Source organism: Phyllobates terribilis, unplaced genomic scaffold (assembly GCF_046119375.1).
Source record: "Phyllobates terribilis strain yellow unplaced genomic scaffold, ASM4611937v1 Scaffold_7__3_contigs__length_470593459, whole genome shotgun sequence".
Classification (NCBI taxonomy): domain Eukaryota; kingdom Metazoa; phylum Chordata; class Amphibia; order Anura; family Dendrobatidae; genus Phyllobates; species Phyllobates terribilis.
In genome coordinates this window covers 432600726-432627807 of record NW_027362767.1, presented here as the reverse complement: position 1 = coordinate 432627807, position 27082 = coordinate 432600726, and the positions used below count along the sequence as shown (strand labels likewise).

The following is a 27082-nucleotide window of genomic DNA, read 5'->3' as shown; positions in this document are numbered from 1 at the left end:
GAACGCCAAGTACAAGCTTTACTTAGTGATACCGGTATCTGATCCGTGGATCTCACAGACTGCGGCGTCCTCCATATCCCAGATTTATATTAAATAACAATGTGTTAAATAAAGGACAGGAAAAATGTCATCTCCTGATTATGTCACGAAAACTTCTTACATTTTTCTCTTCTTCATCTAGAATGCCAAAACAAAATACAAAAGGAAATCACCAAAGATGCGCAAATTGTGACATTAGATAAAACATGTCTGCATCGTCCTAGAAACAGCGCCCCCTGCGTCCATGGTGGAGGCTGGTACTTCAGTATTAATCTGCGATACGTGACACGTAGCTATAGACAAGAGTGACGTCGTTTCTGGAAGAAAACAGCAAAGATTTTCTAGTCTCAGGCTCATGTATATACAGTCATATGAAAAAGTTTGGGCACCCCTATTAATCTTAAGCTTAATGTTTTATAAAAATTGGTGTTTTTGCAGCAGCTATTTCAGTTTGATATATGTAATAACTGTTGGACACAGTAATGTTTCTGCCTTGAAATGAGGTTTGTTGTACTAACAGAAAATGTGCAATCTGCATTCAAACAAAATTTGACAGGTGCATAAGTATGGGCACCTCACCAGAAAAGTGACATTAATATTTAGTAGATCCTCCTTTTGCAAAAATAACAGCCTCTAGTCGCTTCCTGTAGCTTTTAATGAGTTCCTGGATCCTGGATGAAGGTATTTTTGACCATTCCTCTTTACAAAACAATTCCAGTTCAGTTAAGTTTGATGGTCGCCGAGCATGGACAGCCCTCTTCAAATGATCCCACAGATGTTCAATGATATTCAGGTCTGGGGACTGGGATGGCCATTCCAGAACATTGTAATTGTTCCTCTGCATGAATGCCTGAGTAGATTTGGAGCTGTGCTTTGGATCATTGTCTTGCTGAAAGATCCATCCCCTGCGTAACTTCAACTTTATCACTAATTCTTGAACATTATTGGCAAGAATCTGCTGATACTGAGTGGAATCCATGCATCGCTCAACTTTAACAAGATTCCCGGTGCCGGCATTGGCCACACAGCCCCAAAGCATGATGGAACCGCCACCAAATTTTACTGTGGGTAGCAAGTGTTTCTCTTGGAATGCTGTGTTTTTTTGCCACCATGCATAACGCCTTTTTGTATGACCAAACAACTCAATCTTGGTTTCATCAGTCCACAGGACTTTCTTCCAAAAAGAAATTGGCTTCTCCAAATGTGCTTTTGCATACCTCAGCCGACTCTGTTTGTGGCGTGCTTGCAGAAACGGCTTCTTTCGCATCACTCTCCCATACAGCTTCTCCTTGTGCAAAGTGCGTTGTATAGTTGACCGATGCACAGTGACACCATCTGCAGCAAGTTGATGCTGCAGCTCTCTGGAGGTGGTCTGAGGATTGTCCTTGACTGATCTCACCATTCTTCTTCTCTGCCTTTCTGATGTTTTTATTGGCCTGCCACTTCTGGCCTTAACAAGAACTGTCCCTGTGTTCTTCCATTTCCTTACTATGTTCCTCACAGTGGAAACTGACAAGTTAAATCTCTGAGACAGCTTTTTGTATCCTTCCCCTGAACAACTATGTTGAATAATCTTTGTTTTCCGATCATTTGACAGTTGTTTTGAGGAGCCCATGATGCCACTCTTCAGAGGAGATTCAAACAGGAGAACAACTTGCAAGTGGCCACTTTAAGTAGCTTTTCTCATGATTGCATACACCTGGCTATGAAGTTCAAAGCTCAATGAGGTTACAAAACCAAAAAAGTGCTTTAGTAAGTCAGTAAAAAGTAGGTAGGAGTATTTAAAACAAGAAAATGATAAGGGTGCCCATACTTATGCACCTGTCAAATTTTGTTTGAATGCAGATTGCACATTTTCTGTTAGTACAATAAACCTCATTTCAAGGCAGAAACATTACTGTGTCCAACAGTTATTACATATATCAAACTGAAATAGCTGTTGCAAAAACACCAATTTTTATAAAACATTAAGCTTAAGATTAATAGGGGTGCCCAAACTTTTTCATATGACTGTATAAATATAAACATCTAAACCCTTCTCCCTACACGATAAAAGATGCAATCGCCTTAGAAATCCTGTTACCGGGTCATTTATAATGCACAATAAATGCCATAAACTGCCAAACAAAAAAAACTATGGTGGAATTGCAATTTTTCACCATTTCAACGCTGTTGGAATTTCTTCCCGTTTTTCAGCACATTTGATAAAATGAAAGGTATTGTACATAACTATAACTCGTCCCACAAAAAACAGTTATACGGATGGAAAAATAAAGAAAAATGACTCTTGGAAAAAGGAGAAGAAAAAACACAAAAAAGAAAAATCACTCGGTCAGAAAGAGGTAAAAATTTCACCCATCAGAAACCAGTAAAGTGCCAAAAAAACAGCTGATGGGACCTCAACGCCATCACAACAAATACACCGGCGAGTCCTCACCAGGTGATGTGTCCGTCACCTACTAGGGAAGGAAAATGTGTAAAGACGGAAGTTTCCTCCATCACCGATACTCACACTCAGGGAGTGACTGATGGATTGGAGTCTGAGGAGGCGTCCGAAGCTGCGGAAAGACAAAAAAGGATTAATACCATATACAGACGAGACACAGATAGTATCAGGGTCATGTTAATGGCCAGGAATAAGGAGAGATGAGGAGGCCGCCATGGAAGCCTGCAGCACTTTGTAGGCCTCAAGAGTCAGCAGAGGAATCATCCAGGACACAGGAACAACACTTCAGAGATCCCCAGAATAGTGCTAACACCCCCCCAGATTCAAGGCCGATACCTGAGGCTCCTTATTAATAATCACAAGTAGTGAGAAGCTCCAGTATACTCACCGCTGGCCGCTGTATAACGGGTCTTATTCTCTGAAATAAGAGGAAATAGAATTAGGAACAGAAAACCTCCTCCGCAAACATGAATAATGGGCCCCAAACTGTACGATGCACCCATAGAGCCCCAGACATCCCTCCTGTACCTGTGTGCTTATGGAGGAATATAACAAAAGAGCCGTGTAATACGACATTTCTCCACCAGAGGCAGCAGCAATCCAAAAGGTTAAAGGGATAGTCCAGTGAATAAAAATTATTTTTAATGTTTTCATAACTGGGCAATTTATTTATTTTTTTTTTGTTTTGTGCTTTTGAGTTTTTCCTTCAAATTTCCTGAGACGTGTAACTTTTTTCTTTTTCCAGCGCTGTAGCTTGGTGAGGGCTCTTTTTTTGCCTGACAAGCTGTAGTTTTTGTTTTGTACAATGTTTTGATTGACTTTTATTGAAGTTATGGAGGGAAATGCAACATCCAAAAATTGCCAATTTTGGAGTTTAAATTTTTCTTTTTATCGTTTAATATACAGCGAGTGGCAATAATTTTACAAATATATATATTTTTCATCTGTTTAATTTATTTTTTAGTTCCCTTAGGGGACTTGACCCTGCCATTGTCAGATTGCTTGTTCTATATACTGTAATATCTCAGTGTTGTAGCATATTGTGAATCTGTTATTTTATAAAGCCCGGCTCCAGGCTGGACCTTACAGGAGACCAAGATTACAGTGACGAATGCGTTCAGTAGGCTCCTAGCTGTCATGGCTTTCCATCGGCACCACGTGATCACAACCAACACTTATAAATGCCGCAATTAGTGATTGATAGTGGCATTTAAATGGTTAAGCAGCAGTGATCGGAGCTTCCTTTGGCCTTTGCTGTTAGCGGCAACATTCTGGCTGTTTGCAGCCACCACTAGAGGGAGCTGATCAGCTTACTGCAGACCATTATTGACCTGTGACAGATACTTCCATCAGACGTTGGGTGCAGATGTATGGAGAGGGCTCGAGCTGATCCTTATTTTGACTATATAATGCAAAATGTAAATCAGTTCAAGTCCCCTTTGGGAACTAAAAAAAAAAATCTGTCAAATGTAATACAAAAATATTTAAGAAATAAAATACGGTAAATACAGTTTTGAATTATCCCCTTTTTTCCCCATCCAAAAATGAAAAAATTCAAAATAAATAAATAGATTTGGTGCTGCCTCATCTGTAAGAGTCCAACCTGGGAAAATGTAAAATTAATTACCCTATAAAACAGAGTAAAGAGAAAAGAAATTAAAATCCGGACTTCCACCTCCCCCTAAAGTGAAATAAAAAGCGCTCAAAACTTCATATACACCCCAAAGTGGAATGTGTTAGGGAAACCAAGAGTTAAAAGTTATAAGAAAATATATTTCTAATCCATGTTCTCATATCAGACAGAAGAGAATGTTTTGCACCTTGTAGAAGACTTGGGCTTGTCTACACCTGTGAGATAAAATGTTGCCTGTGCAATGGCAGAAATACGCAGGGAGCACTCAGCACATCGTCAATACGAGTAACTCTTTATGTTTATTGAATTCCGGGAAAGTTGCTGACGCCTATAGATTTTAGACCCATAAGGAAGAGACAAGTACTGTATGTTGGAATTGTCCATTGTATTCTAAGAGTATAAAAGGACTGACGATGTATCAAAGGGCAGACAACACTTATGACCAATGCCTTGTCCACTTGCTGCAAGGTAAGAATAAAACCTACCTTGTTCCGGATCATCACGTGCGTCGGGAGATAAGTTTTCTTCCAACTTGGTCCTGTGAACCGGAACCCAAGATCTCTCCCACCCTTCAGGGTCAAGGCTGACACCGTGCATGGGGTGGCCAAAGGCCACTTATTCTAAGATCTAGGGCTGAATTGCCGTACAAAGAGGCCAGTCTCTCCGAACCATGGGAAAGTGACGGGTTCTAGAACTGAGAGGACGGTTTCATCAGAACCGAGGTATGACAGAACATCTATTTGTTCTCTTATTATAAACACGCAAATAAGAGAAGCTTTGGAAGCTAGAGCGAGAAAGTATATTATTCCGAGGAGGCAATAGGACTAGTTCTGGGAACTAGGGTCAGTCCATGGTCTGTGTTTGAAGACTACAGGAATAAATAACTCCGTGGGCACATTAAACTTAGAGAAAGCTTATTCCGAGGAGGGAATAAGGACTAGTTCTGGGAACTGGGGAAATATTATAAGAGAACATGTTAAGCTAACGAGAGAGAGAAATACAATAGAAAATTAAGGTCTGCTTTGTTCTTTGTGATATATATACATACGTATATTGTAATTTTGTTGTTGCATAGTTTAAGATGATTAATCAGTGTCTTAGTCGTGCTCAGGGATTGACTAATTGGAACAGTTCCTCAGGTGAATACCTGTCACACACGTGGTCCGCGGACCCACTGTGCCACGAGCCGGGCTTACCTAAGAGACTACCTGGTTTTCACTAAAGCCCCTGATGGTGCAGTCAGGCTTGAGTTGCAGGTAACCACCAGGTCCACTCCTAGGCAGTCCCCGGTACTGCAGCAGCTGACCTCAGGGGTCAGGATCGTAGACACGGACATGGGTTCAGAGTCATTGGCAGGATTCGGAACCTGATTAGACAAAACGTGTTCTGGGTCTCCAGACAGGACGGATACTGGTGCTGATTCCGACAGTGCGGCTTCAGGCCTAGGTACCGCCGGAGCGGTTTCAGGCCGAGGTACCGCCGGAGCGGCTTCAGGCCTAGGTACCGCCGGAGCGGCTTCAGGCCTAGGTACCGCCGGAGCAGTTTCAGGTTCAAGTACCACCGGAGCGGTTTCAGGTACAGCACAGGTCTCGGGAACCGGTAAAGAATTAGACAACACAGTAACGAGAATAGGTTCTGGTTCAGAGCAACATGAGATTCTCGAACAAGGACCTGACAATGGACTTAGCAGACTGACTAAATGCTGATGTTGCTCAGGCACCTCATTACTGGGGAGAATGCCTTAAATACCTAATGGCTTCCAGCTATAGACTGGGGACATTGCAGGAGTGCTATAACCCCATTGTCTGCAATTGGAAGATGGTGGGAGGAAGCTGAATTGCAGTTGGGACATAGTGTGGTGAGTGAAGAATACTTAACCCCCGGGTTCTAAATCGGGTAACCAAACATCTAAAAAAAATGAGTGTCTAACTGGGGATGCCAAATGTATGCATAAACAGGATCCCATAAATGTAAAGTATCTTAAGAAGTGGCAAGAAAAATAAGAAATGAGTACGAGTGACTTTCATGGATAATCTGTCTGTCCGTCTGTGTAATACTAGTTAAACCTCATATAAGTGAGAGAATCTTATCAGAACCTCTGAGTGTGGTGATTGTTCATGAATCCAATACTTTCCTGCACATTGTGTAAAGGTCGCTTGTACTACATATAATATATATGGAAGTGAATGTATCACCCCAAAATACGGATCTCTGAACTGAGATTTATCCAGGAAAAAGTATACAGGAGTCTAAATCTTCATACAGGACTGACTTTTGAGGGAAAACCTACAGCACTTAACCAGACGACTGCTAGAACATATAGCAAAAAGAGGATTCAAGGGCCCCATTGTGTGTCCATATAGTGTATTATCTTTTGAAGAAGAAGCTAATACAGGAGGGCTTTGTAGAGGATTATTGGGAATAACATCTGATAACCTTTAAAAAACAAACTAAAAGGGTTTTTTTTCACGACAACTTATGTTGTTGAAACTCCCGGGATGGTTAACTCAACGTCTCTGTGACCTGACTGTAAAGACCTTCCCAGGAACCAATGAACAAAAAAACCACGGTAAAGTAACCCGTTGCATTACAAAACGTTTCAGTGTTTTCTGGTGGTGGGAGACGCGTACGTAGTGGTCCTACAAAACCATTCTTACCGAACCTTTGCCAGTGTTTGAGTTTTTGTGTGTACAATTTGTGGTCTGTTATATGTTTTGATGTGTCTATATGACTTCTGAAATATTGTTATAAATTATGAGGATCCTTGAATGTGGACACAATACAGCCATAACTTGGTCGGGGAAGGCTCATAAAAGGGCAAACTGGGTATAGATATCCAGATGCATCCAAAAAGAAAATGAAAATGTGGATGGGTATTTCTTTAGCCTGAAAGAGATATCTGACAGTCATAGCCGTTCCAACCTCTCACTGACCAGGAGAATGACTCTACATGTGAACAGCAATTACAGAATGTACAGTTGTGCTCAAAAGTTTACATCCCCCGGCAGAATGTTTCCTTTCTTGGCCTTGTTTCAGAGAATATGAATGATAACAAAAAAAAACTTTTCTCCACTCATGGTTATTGGTTGGGTGAAGCCATTTATTGTCAAACTACTGTGTTTTCTCTTTTTAAATCTTAATGACAACCAAAAACATCCAAATGACCCTGATCCAAAGTTCACACACCCCAGTTCTTAATACCGTGTATTGCCCCCTCTAACATCAATGACAGCTTGAAGTCTTTTGTGGTAGTTGGAGATGAGGTTCTTTCATTTCTCAGATAGTAAAGCTGCTCATTCTTCTTGGCAAAAATCTCCCAGTTCCTGTAAATTCCTGGGCTGTCTAGCATGAACTGCGCGCTTGAGATCTCCCCAGAGTGGCTCAATGATATTGAGGTCAGGAGACTGAGATGGACACTCCAGAACCTTCAATTTGTTCTGCTGTAGCCAATGACAGGTCGACTTGGCCTTTTTGGATCGTTGTCATGTTGGAACGTCCAAGTATGTCCCATGCGCAGCTTCCGGGCTGATGAGTGCAAATTTGCCCCCAGTATTTGATGATATCGTGCTGCATTCATCTTTCCTTCAATTTTTATCAAGTTTCCTGTGCCTTTGTAGCTCATACGTCCCCAAAACATCAGCGATCCTCCTCCGTGCTTTACAGTAGGAATGGTGTTCCTTTCATCATAGGCCTTGTTGACCTCTCTCCAAATGTAACCTTTATGGTTGTGGCCAAAAAGTTCAATTTTGGTTTCATTACTCCAAATTACCTTGCACCAGAAGTTTTGAGGCTTGTCTCTGTGCTGTTTGGCATATTGTAGGTGAGATACTTTGTGGCATTTGCGCAGTAATGGCTTTCTTCTGGTGACTCGACCATGCAGCCCATATTTCTTCAAGTGCCTCCTTATTGTGCATCTTGCAACAGCCACACCGCTAGTTTTCAGAGAGTCCTGAATTTCAGCTGATGTTATTTGTGGGTTTTTCTTTGCATCCCAAACAATTTCCTGGCAGTTGTGGCTGAAATTTTTGTTGGTCTACTTGACCGTGGTTTGGTTTTTACAGAGCCACTGATTTTCCATTTGTTAATCACAGTTTGAACGCTGCTGACTGGCATTATCAATTCCTTGGATATTTTTTTGTATCCCTTTCCTGTGTTATACAGTTCAACTACCTTTTCCCATAGATCCATTGACAATTCTTTTGCTTTCCCCATGATTCACAATCCAGAAACATCAGTGGCTGGATGAAAGATGCAAGAGTCTGTCTGGATCCCAGAAACTCACTCAGCTTTTAAGCACACACACTGATTACAAGCAAACAGGTCACAGGTGAGGTTGTTACCTTTAGTAGCCATTCAAACACATTTGTGTCCATTTGTGTCAAATTCTGTGCATGTTAACAGCCCAAAATCACCAGGGTATGTGAACTTTTGATCAGGGTAATTTGGATGTTTTTGGTTGTCATTAAGGTTTAAAAAAGAGAAAACACAGTAGTTTGACAATAAATGGCTTCACCCAACCAATAACCCAAAAAGGTTTTTTGTTATCATTCATATTCTCTGAAACAAGGCCAAGAAAGGAAACATTCTGCCAGGGTATGTAAACTTTTGACCACAACTGTATTTCTCAGGGGATGGCACTAATGAGAGAAGATGAAGGAAAATGTATTTGGTGGAAGGAACTGGGAATGTGAGAGAAAGAAACAGAAGACATGATAAATACTGTGGTGTAAGAGGAAGAGGAGGGATGAATGGTGATACACAGTACACATACATACTTTGTCTGTGGAAAAGTGGGACATTGGGTTTCAGCAAAGAGAAAGAGGAGGAAGAGTTACTAAACTTTATAGACTTAGATATGCTATTGAATGATGGGGACCCCAAGATAGAAATGACCATTAATGAGAAAAAGATTGTTCTCTTATGTGAGTCAGGGACATCAAGAACAGTGGTGAACCTCAGGACATACCCCATGGGCAAACATCTAGAGAAAGCATAAGTGTAAGAGGGGCCAACGGTCAAATTCATAGGGAAAGATTATCCCTACCATTAAAAATACAGAACAAGTATGTGCCTGAGGAGCTTATCTCCTCAGACTATGTGTGTTATCAAGGGGTAGAGGAAACAACTACAACCCCTGGCAAAAATTATGGAATCACCAGGCTCGGAGGATGTTCATTCCGTTGTTTAATGTTGTTGAAAAAAAGCAGATCACAGACATGGCACAAAACTAAAGTCATTTCAAATGGCAACTTTAGGGCTTTAAGAAACAGTAAAAGAAATCAAGATTAAAAATGTGGTACTCAGTAAGGGTAATTTTTTTCAGACCAAGCAGAGGGAAAAAATTGTGGAATCACTCAATTCTGAGGAAAAAATCATGGAATCACCCTGTAAATTTTCAATTCCAAAACTAACACCTGCATCAAATTAGATCTGCTCGTTAGTCTGCATCTAAAAAGGAGTGATCACACCTTGGAAGCTGTTGCACCAAGTGGACTGACATGAATCATGGCTCCAACACGAGAGATGCCAATTGAAACAAAGGAGAGGATTATCAAACTCTTAAAAAAAGGTGTAGCATCGGCGTCTCTGCCTCCTGCCCGGCAGAGACACCGTCCCCCTTACCGCCGCGGTCCTGCTCCGGCGTCTTCTGGCCTCCCTGCAGCTGCTGCATGCAGCTTCCCTGGCTCTGTGCTTAGGGCGCGCGCGCTCCCTCCCTCTTAAAGGGGCTGCGTGCGCTGTCCTAAAAAGTCCCCGGCCAATGGTCAAGAGGACTTCCCCTATAAAGGGCACCTCTTCCAATATGGAGGTGCCCGTGCAAGGTTGTAGCTTTGTGCTTGATACTCTGCTTCAGCCCTCAGGTCCCGCTGCTAGCCTGACTACTAGTCCAGCCTGCCAGCCTGACTTCAAGTCCAGCCCGCCAGCCTGACTAGAAGTCCAGCCGTCTGCTTGTCTACTCTCCAGCCTGACAGTCTGTCTACAGCCAAGTCCGCCAGTCTGTCTATGGGCTCTGTCCGCCTGCTTCCCTGGAAGCTCCCGCCTGTCACTTGCCGTGACCTCCTGACAGCCTACCTAGAGGCTCCCGCCTGTCACTTGCTATGACCACCTGACTGCCTACCTAGAGGCTCCTGCCTGTCACTTGTCGTGACCACCTGGCAGCCTACCTAGAGGCTCCTGCCTGTCACTTGCCATGACCACCTGACTGCCTACCTAGAGGCTCCTGCTTGTTACTTGCCTTTCCTGCCTGACAGCCTACCTAGAGGCTCCCGCCTGTTACCTGCCGTGCCTACCTGTCAGCCTACCTGGAGGCTCCTGCTTGTTCCTGCCGTGTCTGCCAGTCCACCTGTCCAGACCACCCGTCAGCCTGCTTGTCGTGCTCTTTTGCTGAACCGGTCAGTCCTTGCCATCTGACCCGTGGGAGTCACCTGCTCTCTTACAAGGTCGTCCCCAGAGTAGCACTTGGTCCCTCTGCTCGGTCCCTCCCTGGTCACGGAGTCGATTGAGCCGCCGTACGACCCTGGTTGGTCTGAGTTTATACCTAGTTACGCCCCTCTGGGTCCCTCCTTGCACTGCAGCACAGAGGTTCCACCACCCGGATCCGTAACAGAAGGTAAATCATCACACAATGTTGCAAAAGATGTTGGTTGTTCACAGTCAGCTGTGTCTAAAATCTGTACCAAATACAAACAACATGGGAAGGTTGTTAAAGACAAGCATACTGGTAGACCAAGGAAGACATCAAAGCATCAAGACCGGAAACTTAAAGCAATATGCCTCCAAAACAGGAAAAGCAGAAAACAAATGAGGAACGAATGGGAGGAAACTGGAGTCAATGTCTGTGACCGAACTGTAAGAAACCGCCTAAAGGAAATGGGATTTACATACAGAAAAGCTAAACATAAGCCATCATTAACACCTAAACAGAAAAAACAAGGTTACAATGGGCTAAGGAAAAGCAATCGTGGACTGTGGATGACTGGATGAAAGTCATATTCAGTGATGAATCGCGAATCTGCATTTGGCAAGGTGATGATGCTGGAACTTTCGTTCCAATGAGATTTATAAAGATGACTGCATGAAGAGAACATGCAAATTTCCACAGTCATTGATGATATGGGGCTGCATGTCAGGTAAAGGCACTGGGGGGATGGCTGTCATTACATCTTCAATAAATGCCCAAGTTTACATTGATATTTTGGACAGTTTTCTTATACCATCAATTGAAAGGATGTTTGGGGATGATGACATCATTTTTCAAGATGATAATGCATCCTGCCATAGAGAAAAAACTGTGAAAACATTCCTTGAAAGAAGACACATAAGGTCAATGTCATGGCCTGCAAATAGTCCGGATCTCAATCCAATTGAAAATCTTTGGTGGAAGTTGAAGAAAATGGTCCATGACAAGGCTCCAACCTGCAAAGCTGATCTGGCAACAGCAATCAGAGAAAGTTTTAGCCAGATTGATGAAGAGTTCTGTTTGTCACTCATTAAGTCCATGCCTCAGAGACTGCAAGCTGTTATTAAAGCCAGAGGTGGTGCAACAAAATACTAGTGATGTATTGGAGTGACTTTTTTCCCTCTGCTTGGTCTGAAAAAAATTACCCTTACTGAGTACCACATTTTTAATCATGATTTCTTTTACTGTTTCTTAAAGCCCTAAAGTTGCCATTTGAAATGACTTTAGTTTTGTGCCATGTCTGTGATCTGCTTTTTTTCAACAACATTAAACAACTGAATGAACATCCTCTGAGCCCGGTGATTCCATAATTTTTGCCAGGGGTTGTGTAACAACTATCAAACTTCCAGTTACCAAGCCTATAATATTGAACAATCACAATGCTATATCTATTGTCATTAGAGTCTTTGTGAGCTCTGATTGTCCATATAGTTTGTTGGGTACTGATGTACTCAGTGCCATGAAGGCATCTATTGATTTCTCTTCAGATGCTCCTCAAATTGTATCTCTAGTACATAAAGAGACACTGTGTACACTTATGGCATAGTGGCGTAGAGCCAAATTCAGAGTTCAGTGAAAGTGAGAGTAACTCCGCACATGAGGGAGACAGAGGGGGCCGATGTGCCTGCGGGGTATGACCTAGCTAAAAGTGAAAGTAACTCTCAGCACATGAGGAAAGACTCCTCCTGGGGTGCTGGGTTAAAATAGAGATTGACAAAATCTGGACAACCCCAGGGAAACTTTCAGTACATGTCCAGGGGAGTCTTGGTTCCCAGTGACAGGAATCTATGGATCTATCCCTGAGTACGGGTTGAGAAGAAGCCCTGAAGGTGGTACCCAACACTCTCTGGTCAAAAGGTGCAGTGGTTGTGGGATGCCAACTGGTTGAAATCACCCCAAAGTCTTAGTTTAGGCCTCACCAAAGACACTACCCCCTCAAACCAGAAGCTGATGAGAGTTACATGATGTCAGTGTTCACTCAAGAGTACGGGGACAAGCAAAAACCATTGGTCTATTACGCCTCTAAATTAGACATGGGAGCCGGGGCTCTGCTGCAGTTGTTGCCACATCCGTGGCTGTGCAGGCCTCGGCTACATTGGTATTATTTTACTCCCTGACGCTTAAGGTCTCACATGTGGCAGCAGTCATATAACTGCAAAACAAAATGGATGGATAAAGGTGCTTTAGTAAAAAATAGCATGTATGTATGTGTATGAAAGCCCATCCTACCAAGTAATTTATTTAGACATGTTCCACAGGGACAAGCCATGTCTCAACAGGAAAGATGGTAGGAATCGTATCTGAGATATTTACAGAAAATGGATTCAAGAATTATAAAAAAATAATGTTTGCCTGTCTTGCCATATTTGTGCAAAAGATAATTCCCAGGGGAATTTGAGACTAAGGTGAGGGCAATTCCCCACAAACGCAATACCCATTCCAACACATATGCATGGATTCATAGAATGCAGAATGCATAGAATTAAAGAAATGTGAAGGGAAAAATATTGCCTATTGATTATTGATGCATTGACAAAATGGATCAAAGTATTTCCTAATGCCAACCCAGATGCTGAGACAGTGGCAAACTCCTAGTGTAAGAAATCATACCAAGGTTTGGGATACCGGAGAAGATATATAGCGATAGTGGTCCACACTTTGTAAATATGATCATTACAACAGTGCAACAAAGTTTTAAGATAGAGGTGAAAAATAATTGTGTCTATCACCCTCAGTCGGCAGGGCTGGTAGAAAAACATAATGACATACTTAAAAACAAACTCAACAAAAGTATGAAAGATACAGGGAAAAACTGGGTTTTCTGCCTCCCATTGGTCATTCGAAATGTTGTGAGGCCAAATATATGTTCTGCCCCAGCTCAGACCATTTGTAAGGCACGATGAGGAAGTTGACCAAACTATAGCAGAATATATGGCAAAGATGCTAACAAGGAGCAGGCCGTTCCTCAAGGATTAATAGTGAAACCTGGAGATTGGGTCCTGATTAAAGTGATGAAGAAGAAACATTGGCATAAACCCAGATGGAATGACCATTCCAAGAGTTACGAACCACTCCAACTGCGGTAAAGGTGGCTGAGAGGAAGCCGTGGATTCACCTTTCTCACTACAAACTGGTAAAAGGTCACCATCTCCAGAGGCAAAAGTCTGACTACAAAGGGGGTCCCCTTAAAAGGAGAGGACTCATCTCAACCTCATTGAAGAAACCAATGGCCAACAGAAAGACAGGTGATGAGGTTTAGACAGGTGGCAGTTATTCCGGGGATAATACTGTGGGTCCAAAGAAGATATATAATATATACCACCCCCAAGGGCTTATAGTGATTTTTGTAAAAAAAAACAAACATTAACCTTTCATTAGGGAGAGACATCTAATGAAGTATAGGAGGGTTTCTGCTCACTGATGAAGGATAGTTGTGGAGCAAGGGAAGCTACCTTCCTCTGGCTAATTAACACCCTGGCCTGGGTGTATGAATACCTGCTGTGTATCAGAGGGAGGTGTCGGTGATATTACTCCTTGTGAAGGCTTTAGCAAGAGCAGTACTACTTCCTCTCTGGTGCTTGAGGACATGTGCGCATTTGTCTGGAGTCTTTTAAAGTGAAGCAATTTCCCCCCTGTTTGTCCTCCCTTGTTGTCTTTAGTGTTTAGTGGGGACCGACTAGTGCTCATCTCCCGCCTTCCCTAGCCTTAGTCATGCGCCAGGAAAAGACAGGGCGATGCACGCGTGTGGCGATTGGTGAAGAACCAATATATGGTCGTTAGGGGAGACAGGGTGACACTAGACCAGCCTATGAGGTCTCCACTCCCCCCTTTCCCTAGAGTCCGGGCTCCCTTTCCTTATTCCCTTTGTGTTGCACTAAGTCTTTCCCACACCTTGCATGACAGGTGGGTGTGCCTTGGTACAATTCTTGATGCCCTTCCACCTGTTTTCAAAGAAGGATCTCACTGGGCCAAGGGAGGCCCTTTTGAGAGACTGGCACAGGTCCAAAAGATCCTTTCCGGGTGGGTCCCTAAGAGGGTATTCAATTGAGTTTAAAGCGTGTTCGAGTCTCTCCTGGTAGGCTACAATAAACAAAAATGTGGATTGGATTAATTACATATATTATAACCAACAGAGGTTTGTTAATCATACACGAGATGCAGTAAAAGGTATTGCAGAACAATTGGGTCCAACTTCCCTAATGTCCTGCCGGAATCGAATGGCGCTTGATATGTTGTGTAAAATGTTTGGAACTTACTGTTGTACCTTTATCCCCAATAATACAGCCTCATATATTAGTATAACGAAAGCCCTGGAGGGCCTGACATTCCAGTCTGAGGAACTAGTGGAAAATTCATGGATAAATTATCCATTTACAATCCTGTTGGAAGGGTCGGAAGATGGAGCGGACTAATTACATTGCTACTGATGTCTCTCTGTGTGATGGCAGCTATATAGGTGACCTGCAGATGTTGTTGTGTACCTTGCATAAGAGGACTTCTCCAAAGGCTGATTGACACCACTATAACTAAAATCATGTAGCAGGATGAGGAACCATTTGAGATCAAAACTGATGAGACCTCCTATTCCAGCTACCAGGATGATGGCATACCCTGAAAAGCCCAGCCGGGAGAAGGACTGCTTTAATGCTATGGACATTTGGGATATATTTTGTATAAACAGGAGAGAAATGTTAGGGAAATCAAGAGTTAGAGGTTATGGAAAATATATTTCCAATAGATGTTCTCACAGCAGGGACAAAAAAATGTTTTGCGACCTTGTACAAGACATGGGTGTGATGCTAGTGACCACTCACGGACAAGCCATGAGGCTGGGTAGTCAAGAGGTCTGAGGTCAAAAGTCAGGAGCATACGTCAAACACAGAGGGGTGAGACCAAGCAATAGTCAGGTCACAATTCGGGGTCAGAACTCCAAGAAGGTAGCGGATCACGACAAAAGGGCTAGGCAAACGGATGATCAAGACAAATCCAAGGTCGAGCAATAAAGATCAGAATACAAGGCTAGAAGTACAGAGCAAGCACATGTTTGAAATGTCCATTGTATTGTAAGAGTATAAAAGGTCTAACGGTGCATCAAAGGGCAGACAACTCTTATGATCAATGCTTTGTCCATTTGCTGCAAGATAATAATAAAAACTACCTTGTTCCAGATGATACCATGACTCGGGAAATAATTTTTCTTACAGTATGAATTAAAGCTTCAGCCCAATACGCAAAAAGCAAGGCCGGACACAGCTCCATCAACAGAAAAATAAAATAAGTTACGGGTCTCAGAAAATCACAACTCAAGCGAAATATTTGATACAAAGTTCAGAATTTTTTTAAGCGCTACAAAAAAAAACCTTTATAAGTTTGGTATTGCCATCATCGTTGTGAGCTGGAGAAGCATTTTCCCAGGTCACTTTTACTGTACAATGAACCTCATAAAAATTAAACCCAAAGTGGAATTGCATTTTTTTTCACCATTTTATCCTCTTTCCAGAACATTATATTGAAAAGTGAATGGTGTCTTTCAAAACTGCAACTGATCCCGTAAAAAACAATCCACATATTGCTATGAGAATGGAAAAATAAAATTATGAAACAAGAGGAGGAAAAAAATGCGTCCTTAATGGGCTAAATAGTATGTGCTACTGTGTATCTGAGTGGCCGATCTCCATCAGCGTCACATCCTGCACCGAGCCCTTTATTTCTGACACTTACTCTTGTATATCATGAATCCAGCACCTGTGAGAACGATGATGACGAGGATGATGACCCCAGCAGTGGTGATCGCAGTCAGGAGCGCGTTCTGTGCCCGTTCTAAACGGTTAAATGAAGAAATGATAAGAGCTCGAACACACGAGAGATTCCTACATGATAATCACATAAAATAACAGAACACGGACACATCATAATATAAATAATAATAGAACATTCCTGCAGATTTGTGCGAGATATCACAAGTCTAAGAGACCGAATGTCTCATGAATGTGGAAAGTTTTTCCAATTATCCGTATAAGTAACGTGAAGCTGATGAAACACTAAACTGATAAAACCGGAGGGAAGTGACGGAGAGACTGAGGTTGTTGTGAATGTGGTAAATACAGTAGTGTTCAAAATAAAAGCAGTGAGTTCAAAAACATGAGTTAAGCTCAAAACTTTTATACTAGTTTTTATTTCCAGCATTGGGAACATTGCACACTGTTTTCTAATTCCAAACATGAAGAGAAATGTATATAATCGTTAACTACTTTACAGAAAATAACAAAAAATTAACATTGGGCCGTTCTAAATAATAGCAGTGTCTGCATTTGTCTTTACAAACTCACAATATGTCTCTTCTTTTTTTGAGGATTTGGCATTCCTGTGAATCACTAACCTAATATTTAGTTTTATACCCATAGTTTTTTAGAACTGCTTCACATCTATGTTGCATAGAGTCAACCAACTTCTGGCTCCTGTCAGCTGTTATTCCAGTCCAGAATGCTTTGACTACATCCCACAATTTTTTGGCAGTTGTTGGCTTTGCCACAGAAATGGCATTTTTGATATCACCCCACAAGTGTTCCATCGGATTAAGGTCCAGGGATTGGGCCTGCCACTCCATAACCTCAATTTTGTCGGACTGGAACCAAAATTTTTCTAATTTACTGATGTGTTTAGGTACGTTATCTTGTTGAAACACCCATTTAAAGGGCATATCCTCTTCAGCGTAAGGCAACATGACCTCTTCAAGTATTTTAATATATGCAAACTGGTCCATGATCCCTGTTATGCAGTAAATAGGTCCGGCACCATAGTAAGAGAAACATGCCCCTATCATGATGCTTGCACCACCACGCTTCACTGTCTTCAGAGTGTATTGTGGCTTGAATGCAGAGTTTTGGGGTTGTCTGACAAACTGTCTGTGGCCCTTTGACCCAAAAAGAACAATTTTACTTTCATCAGTCCACAAAATGTTTCTCCATTTCCCTTTAGGCCAGTTGATTTGTTCTTTGGCAAATTGTGCCTGCTTCAGTACATGTCTTTTTTTCAACAGTGGGACTTTGTGGGGACTTCTTGCTAAGAGATTAGCTTCACACAGGCGTCTTCTAACTGTCACAGTCCTCACAGGTAACTTGAGACTGTCTGTGATCATCCTGGAGCTGATCATTGGCTGAGCCTTTGCCATTCTGGCTATTCTTCCATCCGTTTGAATGATAGTCTTCTGTTTTCTTCCACGTCTCTCTGGTTTTGCTTTCCATTTTAAAGCATTGGATAGATCATTTTAGCTGAACAGCCTATCATTGTCTGCACTTTTTTATAAGTTTTACCCTCTCCAATCAACTTTTTAATCAAAGTACGCTGTTCTTCTGAACAATGTCTCAAATGACCCATATTTCTCAGGCTTTCAAGGAGAAATGCATGTACAACATGTGCTGGCTTCACCCTTAAATAAGGGCCACCTGATTCACGACTGTTGCTTCACAGAATAATTGACCTCACTAATTGACCTCCACACTTCTGTTATTTTTATCACATCCCCTTTCAATTAATTATTCAAATACACAAAAACCTGCAGATCATGAATGCGGAGTTTTCTTAGAATTGGCTGCACCAACTGGTAAATTGCTTGACATGTGGTGATATAATTTATACTAAAAACAGTGATTAATCTGGTTAGTCATATTGGACTGCTATTATTTTGAACACTACTGTACTAGTACAAATCTATAAGCGAACAATATGCTGATGGAAGAACTTTTTCACTGATTGCAGAGACCTGATCCCTTTCCAAATCAGTTCATGGCGAGACCACAGATGGGACAATGTACATATTTCCCTGCATTATCCTTCTCATTCATGAGCGCTGGAGCCCATGAATGGCTGTTGATGGGCTGCAGCATTCCGTCAGACAGAACTCACACGAGTGCTGGGAGTCAAAGTGCCAACATTGTACAGTGGGGGAAATAAGTATTTGATCCCTTGCTGTTTTTGTAAGTTTGCCCACTGACAAAGACATGAACAGTCTATAATTTTAAGGGTAGGTTAATTTTAACATTGAGAGATAGAATATCCCCCCAAAAAATCAAGAAAATCACATTGTATAAATTAGATAAATTTATTTGCATTTTGCAGTGAGAAATAAGTATTTGATCTCCTACAAATCATTATGAGTTCTGGCTTCTACTGACCAGTTAGACACTTCTAATCAACTCGTTACCTGCATTAAAGACAGCTGTCTTACATAGTCACCTGTATAAAAGACTCCTGTCCACAGACTCAATTAATCAGTCAGACTCTAACCTCTACAACATGGGCAAGACCAAAGAGCTTTCTAAGGATGTCAGGGACAAGATCATAGACCTGCACAAAACTGGAATGGCTACAAAACCATAAGTAAGACGCTGGGTGAGAAGGAGAAGCTGTTGGTGCAATAGTAAGAAAATGGAAGAAATGCAAAATGATTGTCAATCGACATTGATCTGGGGCACCATGCAAAATCTCACCTCGTGGGGTATCCTTGATCATGAGGAAGGTGAGAGATCAGCCTAAAACTACACAGGGGGAACTTGCTAATGATCTCAAGGCAGCTGGGACCACAGTCACCAAGAAAACCATTGGTAACACATTACGCCTTAAAGGTTTAAAATCCTGCAGTGCCCGCAAGGTCCCCCTGCTCAAGAAGGCACATGTGCAGGCCCGTCTGAAGTTTGCCAATGAACACCTGGATGATTCTGTGAGTTATTGGGAGAAGGTGCTGTGGTCAGATGAGACAAAAATTGAGCTCTTTGGCATTAACTCAACTCGCCGTGTAGGGAGGAAGAGAAATGCTGCCTATGACCCAAAGAACACCCTCCCCACTGTCAAGCATGGAGGTGGAAACATTATGTTTTGAGGGTGTTTCTCTGCTAAGGGCACAGGACTACTTCACCGCATCAATGGGAGAATGGATGGAGCCATGTACCATAAAATCCTGAGTGACAACCTCCTTCTCTCTGCCAGGATATTAAAAATGGGTCATGGCTGGGTCTTTCAGCAAGACAATGACCCAAAAAATACAGCAAAGGCAACAAAGGGGTGGCTCAAAAAGAATCACAGTAAGGTCTTGGAGTGGCCTAGCCAGTCTCCAGACCCTAATCCCATAGAAAACTTATGGAGGGAGTTGAAGCTCCGAGTTGCCAAGGGACAGCCTCAAAATCTGAATGATTTAGAGATGATCTGCGAAGAGGAGTGGACCAAAATTCCTCCTGACATGTGCGCAACCCTCATCATCAACTACAAACAACGTCTGACTGCTGTGCTGCCAACAAGGGTTTTGCCACCAAGTATTAAGTGTTGTTTGCCAAAGGGATCAAATACTTATTTCTCACTGCAAAATGAAAAAAAAATTATTTAAATTTATACAATGTGATTTTCTTGATTTTTCTTTGGATATTCTATCTCTCAATGTTAAAATTAACCTACCCTTAAAATTATAGACTGTTCATGTCTTTGTCAGTGGGCAAACTTACTAAAACAGCAAGGAATGAAATACTTATTTCCCCCACTGTACGTGATGTATGACATGTATCTAAGCCAAGAGAGAGAAACTGGAGAGGAGACAAAGAGCAAATACGGTCTTATTTGGGTAACAATGTAGAAGGATATGCATGATTGCGCTCACCTGGATGGGTTGTGTGCACACAACCACTTATAAGGCTTAATGCAGACCCACGAGTAGATAAATACATAGAACTGGAGAAACAAATGGGTTAATCTGCGATGCCATGAAAAAAAAAATGAAGGATGCCAATCCAATTTCAGGTGGTTTTATTCGTCAACCCGTTTCGAAGTATATGACTTTTTCATCAGGACAAACCATGATCTGATCTATTCTGGAGATAGTCGAGTGCTGTAGTCAGCTTTATCCAGCAGCCCCATGAACAATGAATGGAGTGGAGGCTGAGCATGATGCACCTACGCACTAGTTAAAATAAGACTGCAGAGCCTCCATATCGAGCTTGCCAGTGGTAGGACCCCCAGTGATCAGCCAGTTATCCCATATGTAAGAGGGTGCACTCCATGTGGCATTTGTGACTGGCAATTGCCACCTACTGCCCAATACGAAACCAATAAGAGGGGGTTAGTGTTTTGAGAAGGACGAGTCTAGCGGAAGCACCAAGTCAGGTAACACCCATGACGCAGTTTCCTGATATAAAAAGCTGCGGAGCCAAGGCGGGAGGAGACTTGGCATGAAAGAGAAACAGCAGGACGTGTGCTCAGGGGTACATCGCGACCAAAGTACCAGGCCACACTTGAGAGACCAGTTCGGCAGGCAGCTGTTCGCCCATGAGTGAGACCCAAACTGCGCCAGGCAATATCCTTGGACCAGACCACGCCGGTCAAAACCTGTGGCCCAGCCCTGTGCCAGTCAAGATCCGGAGACCAGACTATGCCAGACAAGACCCAAGGCCCAGCCCTTGTCCTTCCGGACCCTGCAGATGCTCGGCGCAGGTCAAGCCCCGAAGATCTGGGAAGGACCCTAATCCGGAAGTGGTCTTCTTATTGCTTCACATCAGGATGATAATATATCTGACATGTTAACTATTTAAATTATTATTATTTTACTATTACTATTTAAATTATCATTATTATTAAAAAAAAATATTAAATGATTGATTTCTAATAAAAACTGCCCGACCCCTGATGTTTCCTGTGCACGACTCTTGGTCTGATGATGGGATGGAGGGTATGGAGGGTGTGGAGAATGCATATAGCATTGAAATAGGGAGTTCGCCACCAAAAAATTTACAAGGCACAATTTGCACATACCAAACAGGCAATGCCCAGGAGAGCAGCCCAGAAAGTTGTCACGTTTGAGATATACCCCTTTAGAGAAAAGACTCACCCCATTTTACATGAAGTGGTCTCTTTAGGCTGCTGTGATCCACATAACAGGAGTATCTGTCATCCTTTTTGGGGGTCACTTCTGCACTGACCCTGATCTGATAGGTGCCATCAGGATTGGGGAGGACGTGTGTGGTCTCATATGAGTGAACCTCGTCCTCCCTGTTCATCCACTTCACATCCACAGCTCGGGGGTGAAATCCGTACACCTGACAGTGAAGCTTCATGGTGTCTCCTTTCTCCTGACCGGACACCTTCACCTGGGGCCGAACTGAGAGTAAAAGACATAAAATATATAAGTAGCCCTCAAATAAACAAAGGGCATCAAAGAATCCCCACAGCTACGATCATACAGTGTATGGACTCTTAAATGAACAGTATGAGGACAGTTATGGACATGGGGTCTATTTAAACCTTTAAACAGGACTTGTCATCTGCTCAAAAAATTACGTTAAATACCTGGTAAAGATCCCTCAGTGCCCCCAATTCTGCCTCTTTTTTCCGTTTTGCGCTGTGTGGTTCCAGTGCAGAAATATTCACATTTGTTGTTTTTGGAGTGCAGCATGTGAAATCTCTGCTAGTCATTCAACCGGTCAACTAGAGTCTTCTCTGCAGATGCTGCCAATTACAGCACAGCACTTTCTGTCACTGCTACAGTAGATCAGCTGCAGAGCTGTGATTGGCAGCATCTTGGAGGGAAGGGTGAAAGCACACACCTCCAGAGATGACTCTGAACACACGTCCAGTTGTACTGCAAGCAGAAACTTCACATGCTGCGCTCCAGAACAAACAAATGTGAATATCTCTGCAATAAAGTGACGCAGCGCAAAACGGAAAAGAACGGTAGGATCGGGAGAGCTCAAGGATTTATACAAGGTATTTGACTCAATGTTTTAAGCAAGTGACAGGTGTCGTTTAATAATACATCTGATAAGCAATGATTATTATCTAATGACCACATATAGAATGACCGGAACAATCAGGTCCATACAGACAGCTCATAAGGATTGAGATTACATTGACACAGGACATAAACTTAGTTGAAAAAAAATCAGCCCCAGATTTTACTGTGAAACTGCAGCAAAATGGGCAACACATCCATGGTACAATCCATCTGGGGTACATGCAGATTCCTCCAGCTCCATAGATACTTTTACCATGAATGTTGGAATGAGGTTAAAGAACATTACGCAGTGTGAGAGTGACTTGGGGTAAAATCTCACCCACTTGGCTGGCACTATAATATACTGCAGATTTTCGGCTGCGCTATTGTGGCAGTAAAACAAAGGCGACGCACAGACATCGTGCCCAACACACCTACCGAGCTGCTGACACCAATCACTGCCCCCAGGGTAACACTCTCACACCATGTTTATCTCCTAATGAAACATGTTTATGGACCACCTGATATATGTCTATAGGTCTAATATCAATATGGAGAAGAAAACCTCTCATTTTTGCACATATAATGGACAGTGACGTCACCTCTCCGTTCCAGGACTTCTCTTCCGTGCTCCAAGAATCTTTTCAGTAAGTCAATACACTTATTCTCCAGATACACCTTGTATCTCTCGCCCATTCTTACATCCGGTCTGTTCCATCTGTATGCGATTATCTGAGCCTCGTTCATGATGGGCATAAATGATCCGGTCTGTACGTCCAAATCCATGAACTTTTCTCCGTCGTATCTAAACTCCTCATATCCTCCGGTGCCGCCATCATCTCGCAGCTCGCAGCTGGTCATCACCTGAACGAAATGGAAGCCTGCCCACAATACAGCAACATGTTATACACGGGTTATGCATACAGTACAGACCAAAAGTTTGGACACACCTTCTCATTTAAAGATTTTTCTGTATTTTCATGACTATGAAAATTGTACATTCACACTGAAGGCATCAAAACTATGAATTAACACTTGTGGAATTATATACTTAACAAAAAAGTGTGAAACCACTGAAAATATGTCTTATATTCTAGGTTCTTCAAAGTAGCCACCTTTTGCTTTGATGACTGCTTTGCATCTTCAGAAGATATCTTTATATATTTCATTACTTCTCCATCGTCATATAACTTGTCAGAGCTGGGATTCAATCGCAGGACCTGCGTTATGGAAGGCAGCACCTCTAACACTGAGCCACAGGATGCACTTTTGTGAATATGAGAATTTTCTCTGCCTAAAAACCTCAAGCTTTCTTTTTTTTTCAGGCATATTATATTGGTATATATCAAAATATCTCTATATGCCCATACATAATAAGTAAAAAAAACACTGAAGAGTCATAGATTTTTTCCATAAAGTTACCAAAATAGCAGCTATAGTAATCGCATTTTTAAAATATACTTTTTAATAAATGGCACAAACCGGTAAAGAACACAGACTTATTTGGTTTCCTCATAGAAACTCATACAATACAGTGAACTCATTATTGATGGTTCTGGGTAAATAAAATCATAAAATAACTCATAAAAAGTAAAGATATAAAACATGAATGTATCTTTTACATGCGTGATGCCAAAATGTCTCCTAAAACAACTACAGCTCATCTTGAAAAAGAAAGCAAGACCTCATAGTTTTTTCCATTTTACAATTTTTTTTTAAGTTTGGCCTTTAGGGCAATGAATAATGTAAGACGAAAATAAAAAATCCTTCTGACCATCTGAACAAAAAAACTAAATTTCCATGAGGATTAAATTACAAACCGGGTGTCATATTGTTGTCTCCCTCTGTTTTAGATTCTCGTCATATATTGGGGTCTTAATTGTTTTTCTATATTTATGGCATGTTTCCATATGTATAGTTTGTTATGTGCAAGTGTATATACGTGGGAAGGGAATGAGTGTGGGGCGCGGACATGTTTTGTACTTAACCCTTGGCTGTCATTGTCCGCTGGACCTCATACAATACACAGAATACTTTTTTGAATAAGCATTGAATACTTTCTATTGGACATGTAGGACGTTGTGTTCTCACCGTCCGTGTGGTTGAACCTCTTGTTCCATATCAGTAATTCACGTCTGAACACGGCCTCGTTTTCTCGATCGATCCTGGATTCCCTCTCCCAGTGCTCCGGACTTTCCTTCCCCTGCATCCATGAAGCCACAGGTCCGGTTTTGCCAGTGTCACTGCTGTAGAGCTCAACGTACTGGTCATCCAGATATCCAACAATCGAAAAGTCGGGTATCCCATATCCTGGAGTCGAGACCCCCGTGTAGTAATAGCGCAGAGAGTGACTGTCTGAGAGAGACATACAGGATCATCCCAAGATATTGGGAATAAAGCGATGCTGGAACCTGATTATATCTCGCTTTCATGATTTTCTGGTTGTCATAAACTGACATTACAGCGTTGGTGCCGAGCAGTCTGGATTTTCCAAGATTTGACTCTCAAAACAACCAAAATAGCAACCGTTCACTATTTTGCTGGAATCTTTTTTTAGGATTGGGAAAGGGTTAAAATAACTAAAAAAAAATGTACACTTAGCTTTCCTTATCTGTTCTTATACCGTCTGCTCAGCTCCTTGGTCCTCGGCACTGGCATGGAGCATCTGGAAGCTGCAGAGGAGGCCGCATAAGAACAGATGACGAAAGGGGAGTATTTTCTTTTTCTCTTTTTTTAAAGAGGTTGTCATCTACCCGAATAGTCCCTTCTCGATCACTATGTTTCCACCTAATAAATGGATAACACCTATACTCACCTCCAGTGCCTGCTGCGTTCCAGTGATGTCGGCACTGACTCTCCCAGGGATTGCATAACAATGATATGTCACGCAATCTCTGCAGCCAATCAGAAGGAGACAGGATGGGGGACATAATTACAGGAAGGAACCAGAACGGGGGACATTATTACAGGAAGGAGCCAGAACGGGGGACATTATTACATGAAGGAAGCAGGACGGGGGACATTATTACAGGAAGGAGGCAGGACGTGGGATATTATTACAGGAAGGAGCCAGAACGGGGGACATTATTACATGAAGGAGGCAGGACGGGGGACATTATTACAGGAAGGAGGCAGGACATGGGATATTATTACAGGAAGGAGCCAGGACGGGGGACATTATTACAGGAAGGAGCCAGGACGGGGGACATTATTACAGGAAAGAGCCACGACGGGGGGACATTATTACAGGAAGGAGCCCGGAAGGGGGGACATTATTATAGTAAGGAGCCAGGACGGGGGACATTATTACAGGAAAGAGCCACGACGGGAGGACATTATTACAGGAAGGAGCCCGGAAGGGGGGACATTATTACAGTAAGGAGCCAGAACGAGGGACATTATTACAGGAAGGAGCCAGGATGGGGGACATTATTACAGGAAGGAGCCAGGATGGGGGACATTATTACAGGAAGGAGACAGGATGAGGGACATTATTACAGGAAGGAGACAGGATGGGGGACATTATTAAAGGAAGGGGCCAGGATGGGGGACTTTATTACAGGATGCAGTCATGACTGGGATTATTATTACATGGGGGGTGAACACGCATGTCTTTATAGGATCTAGAATGCTACACGGGCCTGTATGTCTGACCATCATACAGGGAGGGCCCAGGTCCATGTTTTGCATCGTGGCCCATTAGACTGTAGTTACGCCACTGATAATGTAACAGACAGCTCCGTACATACTCACCAGAGTACACCCCGGACACTGCCAGGAGGATCAGTGTGAGGACGATCATCTTCTGCATCCTGCGTCTGATATAATGGAGAAACATAAAGTAACCAGGGAGAAGCAGAGAAGGCAATAAGCGTTCACACTGCAGATAGGAAGGAAGGGACCTGACAGCTCAGACTCACCAATAAGAGCCGTGATCGGCAGAGGAGGATGGAGAGTCCGAGAGTGAAAGTGAAAATATGAGATGATTCAGAAAAAAGGAACATTAACCCCTCCATGGCCCACACTGGATATATATACGCCATATAGCAGGTCGGTGTGTGGAGCCGGCTCAGGAGCTGCGATATACAGTCGGCATCTGCCTGTAACAGCGACATTGTGGCACGTAATTCTGCCCGGGCGTCCGTTCTGGGGCCAATCACCTTGTGACATGATCGTGAGGGGCTAATGGGTCGCCCGTCGCAGGTACCGGACTTCATAGGAGTCCAGGATTTGTCCTGTATACTACATTACTGGAGTGGTAATATATAGAGCAAGCCGTCAAACCATCGCAGGCTCAAGTCCTCCAGTGCGAACTAAGAAACACAATGTAAAAAATGCATTAAAAACATTAAAATAATTAATTTAATTAAAGTTACAGTAAATTAAATCCACAATTAGTAAAAAAAAAAACACCCAAACATATATACGGTATATATTAGTTTGGTATCGCCATACTCGTACTTACCTGGACAATCACGTTGTACTTGTTAGGTCATTTTTACTGCTCAATGAACGCCATAAAAATAAACCTCTCCCAAAATGGCGCAATTGCATTTTTTTTCACCACAGTTTGAATTTTCTTTCCCACTACTGTAGTGATACAAAACATTTGTCCAGAGTAAGAATAAGCGATTATTGCACATTCGTGTCATCTAGTAGGAATTAAGAAATACAATGTTAAAAAAATGTTTTAAAAATATTAACATAATTCATTTAACTCATGTTCCGTGTTTCCAAAAAGTTCATTTAAAGCCA

At 42.4% G+C, this 27082-nt stretch overlaps 1 protein-coding gene across 2 annotated transcripts; it reads right to left on the bottom strand.

Annotated features, from left to right (window-relative positions):
* On the bottom strand, positions 1-26329 carry LOC141155256 (class I histocompatibility antigen, F10 alpha chain-like). Of its 2 annotated transcripts, XM_073642057.1 has the most exons (9): positions 26248-26329; positions 26081-26145; positions 24419-24682; positions 22930-23208; positions 21446-21715; positions 16297-16395; positions 2874-2903; positions 2552-2597; positions 1-177 (listed from the first exon to the last, which is right to left on the bottom strand). In XM_073642057.1, exons 2-8 carry the CDS (start codon positions 26136-26138, stop codon positions 2554-2556), a joined length of 1044 nt encoding a protein of 347 aa, XP_073498158.1. In that variant the 5' UTR covers positions 26139-26145; positions 26248-26329; the 3' UTR covers positions 1-177; positions 2552-2553. The 2 variants fall into 2 exon arrangements, with proteins under 2 accessions (XP_073498158.1, XP_073498157.1); XM_073642056.1 differs by lacking the exon at positions 26248-26329 and having other exon boundaries at positions 26081-26239.
* Between the last annotated feature and the right edge of the window lie 753 nt (positions 26330-27082).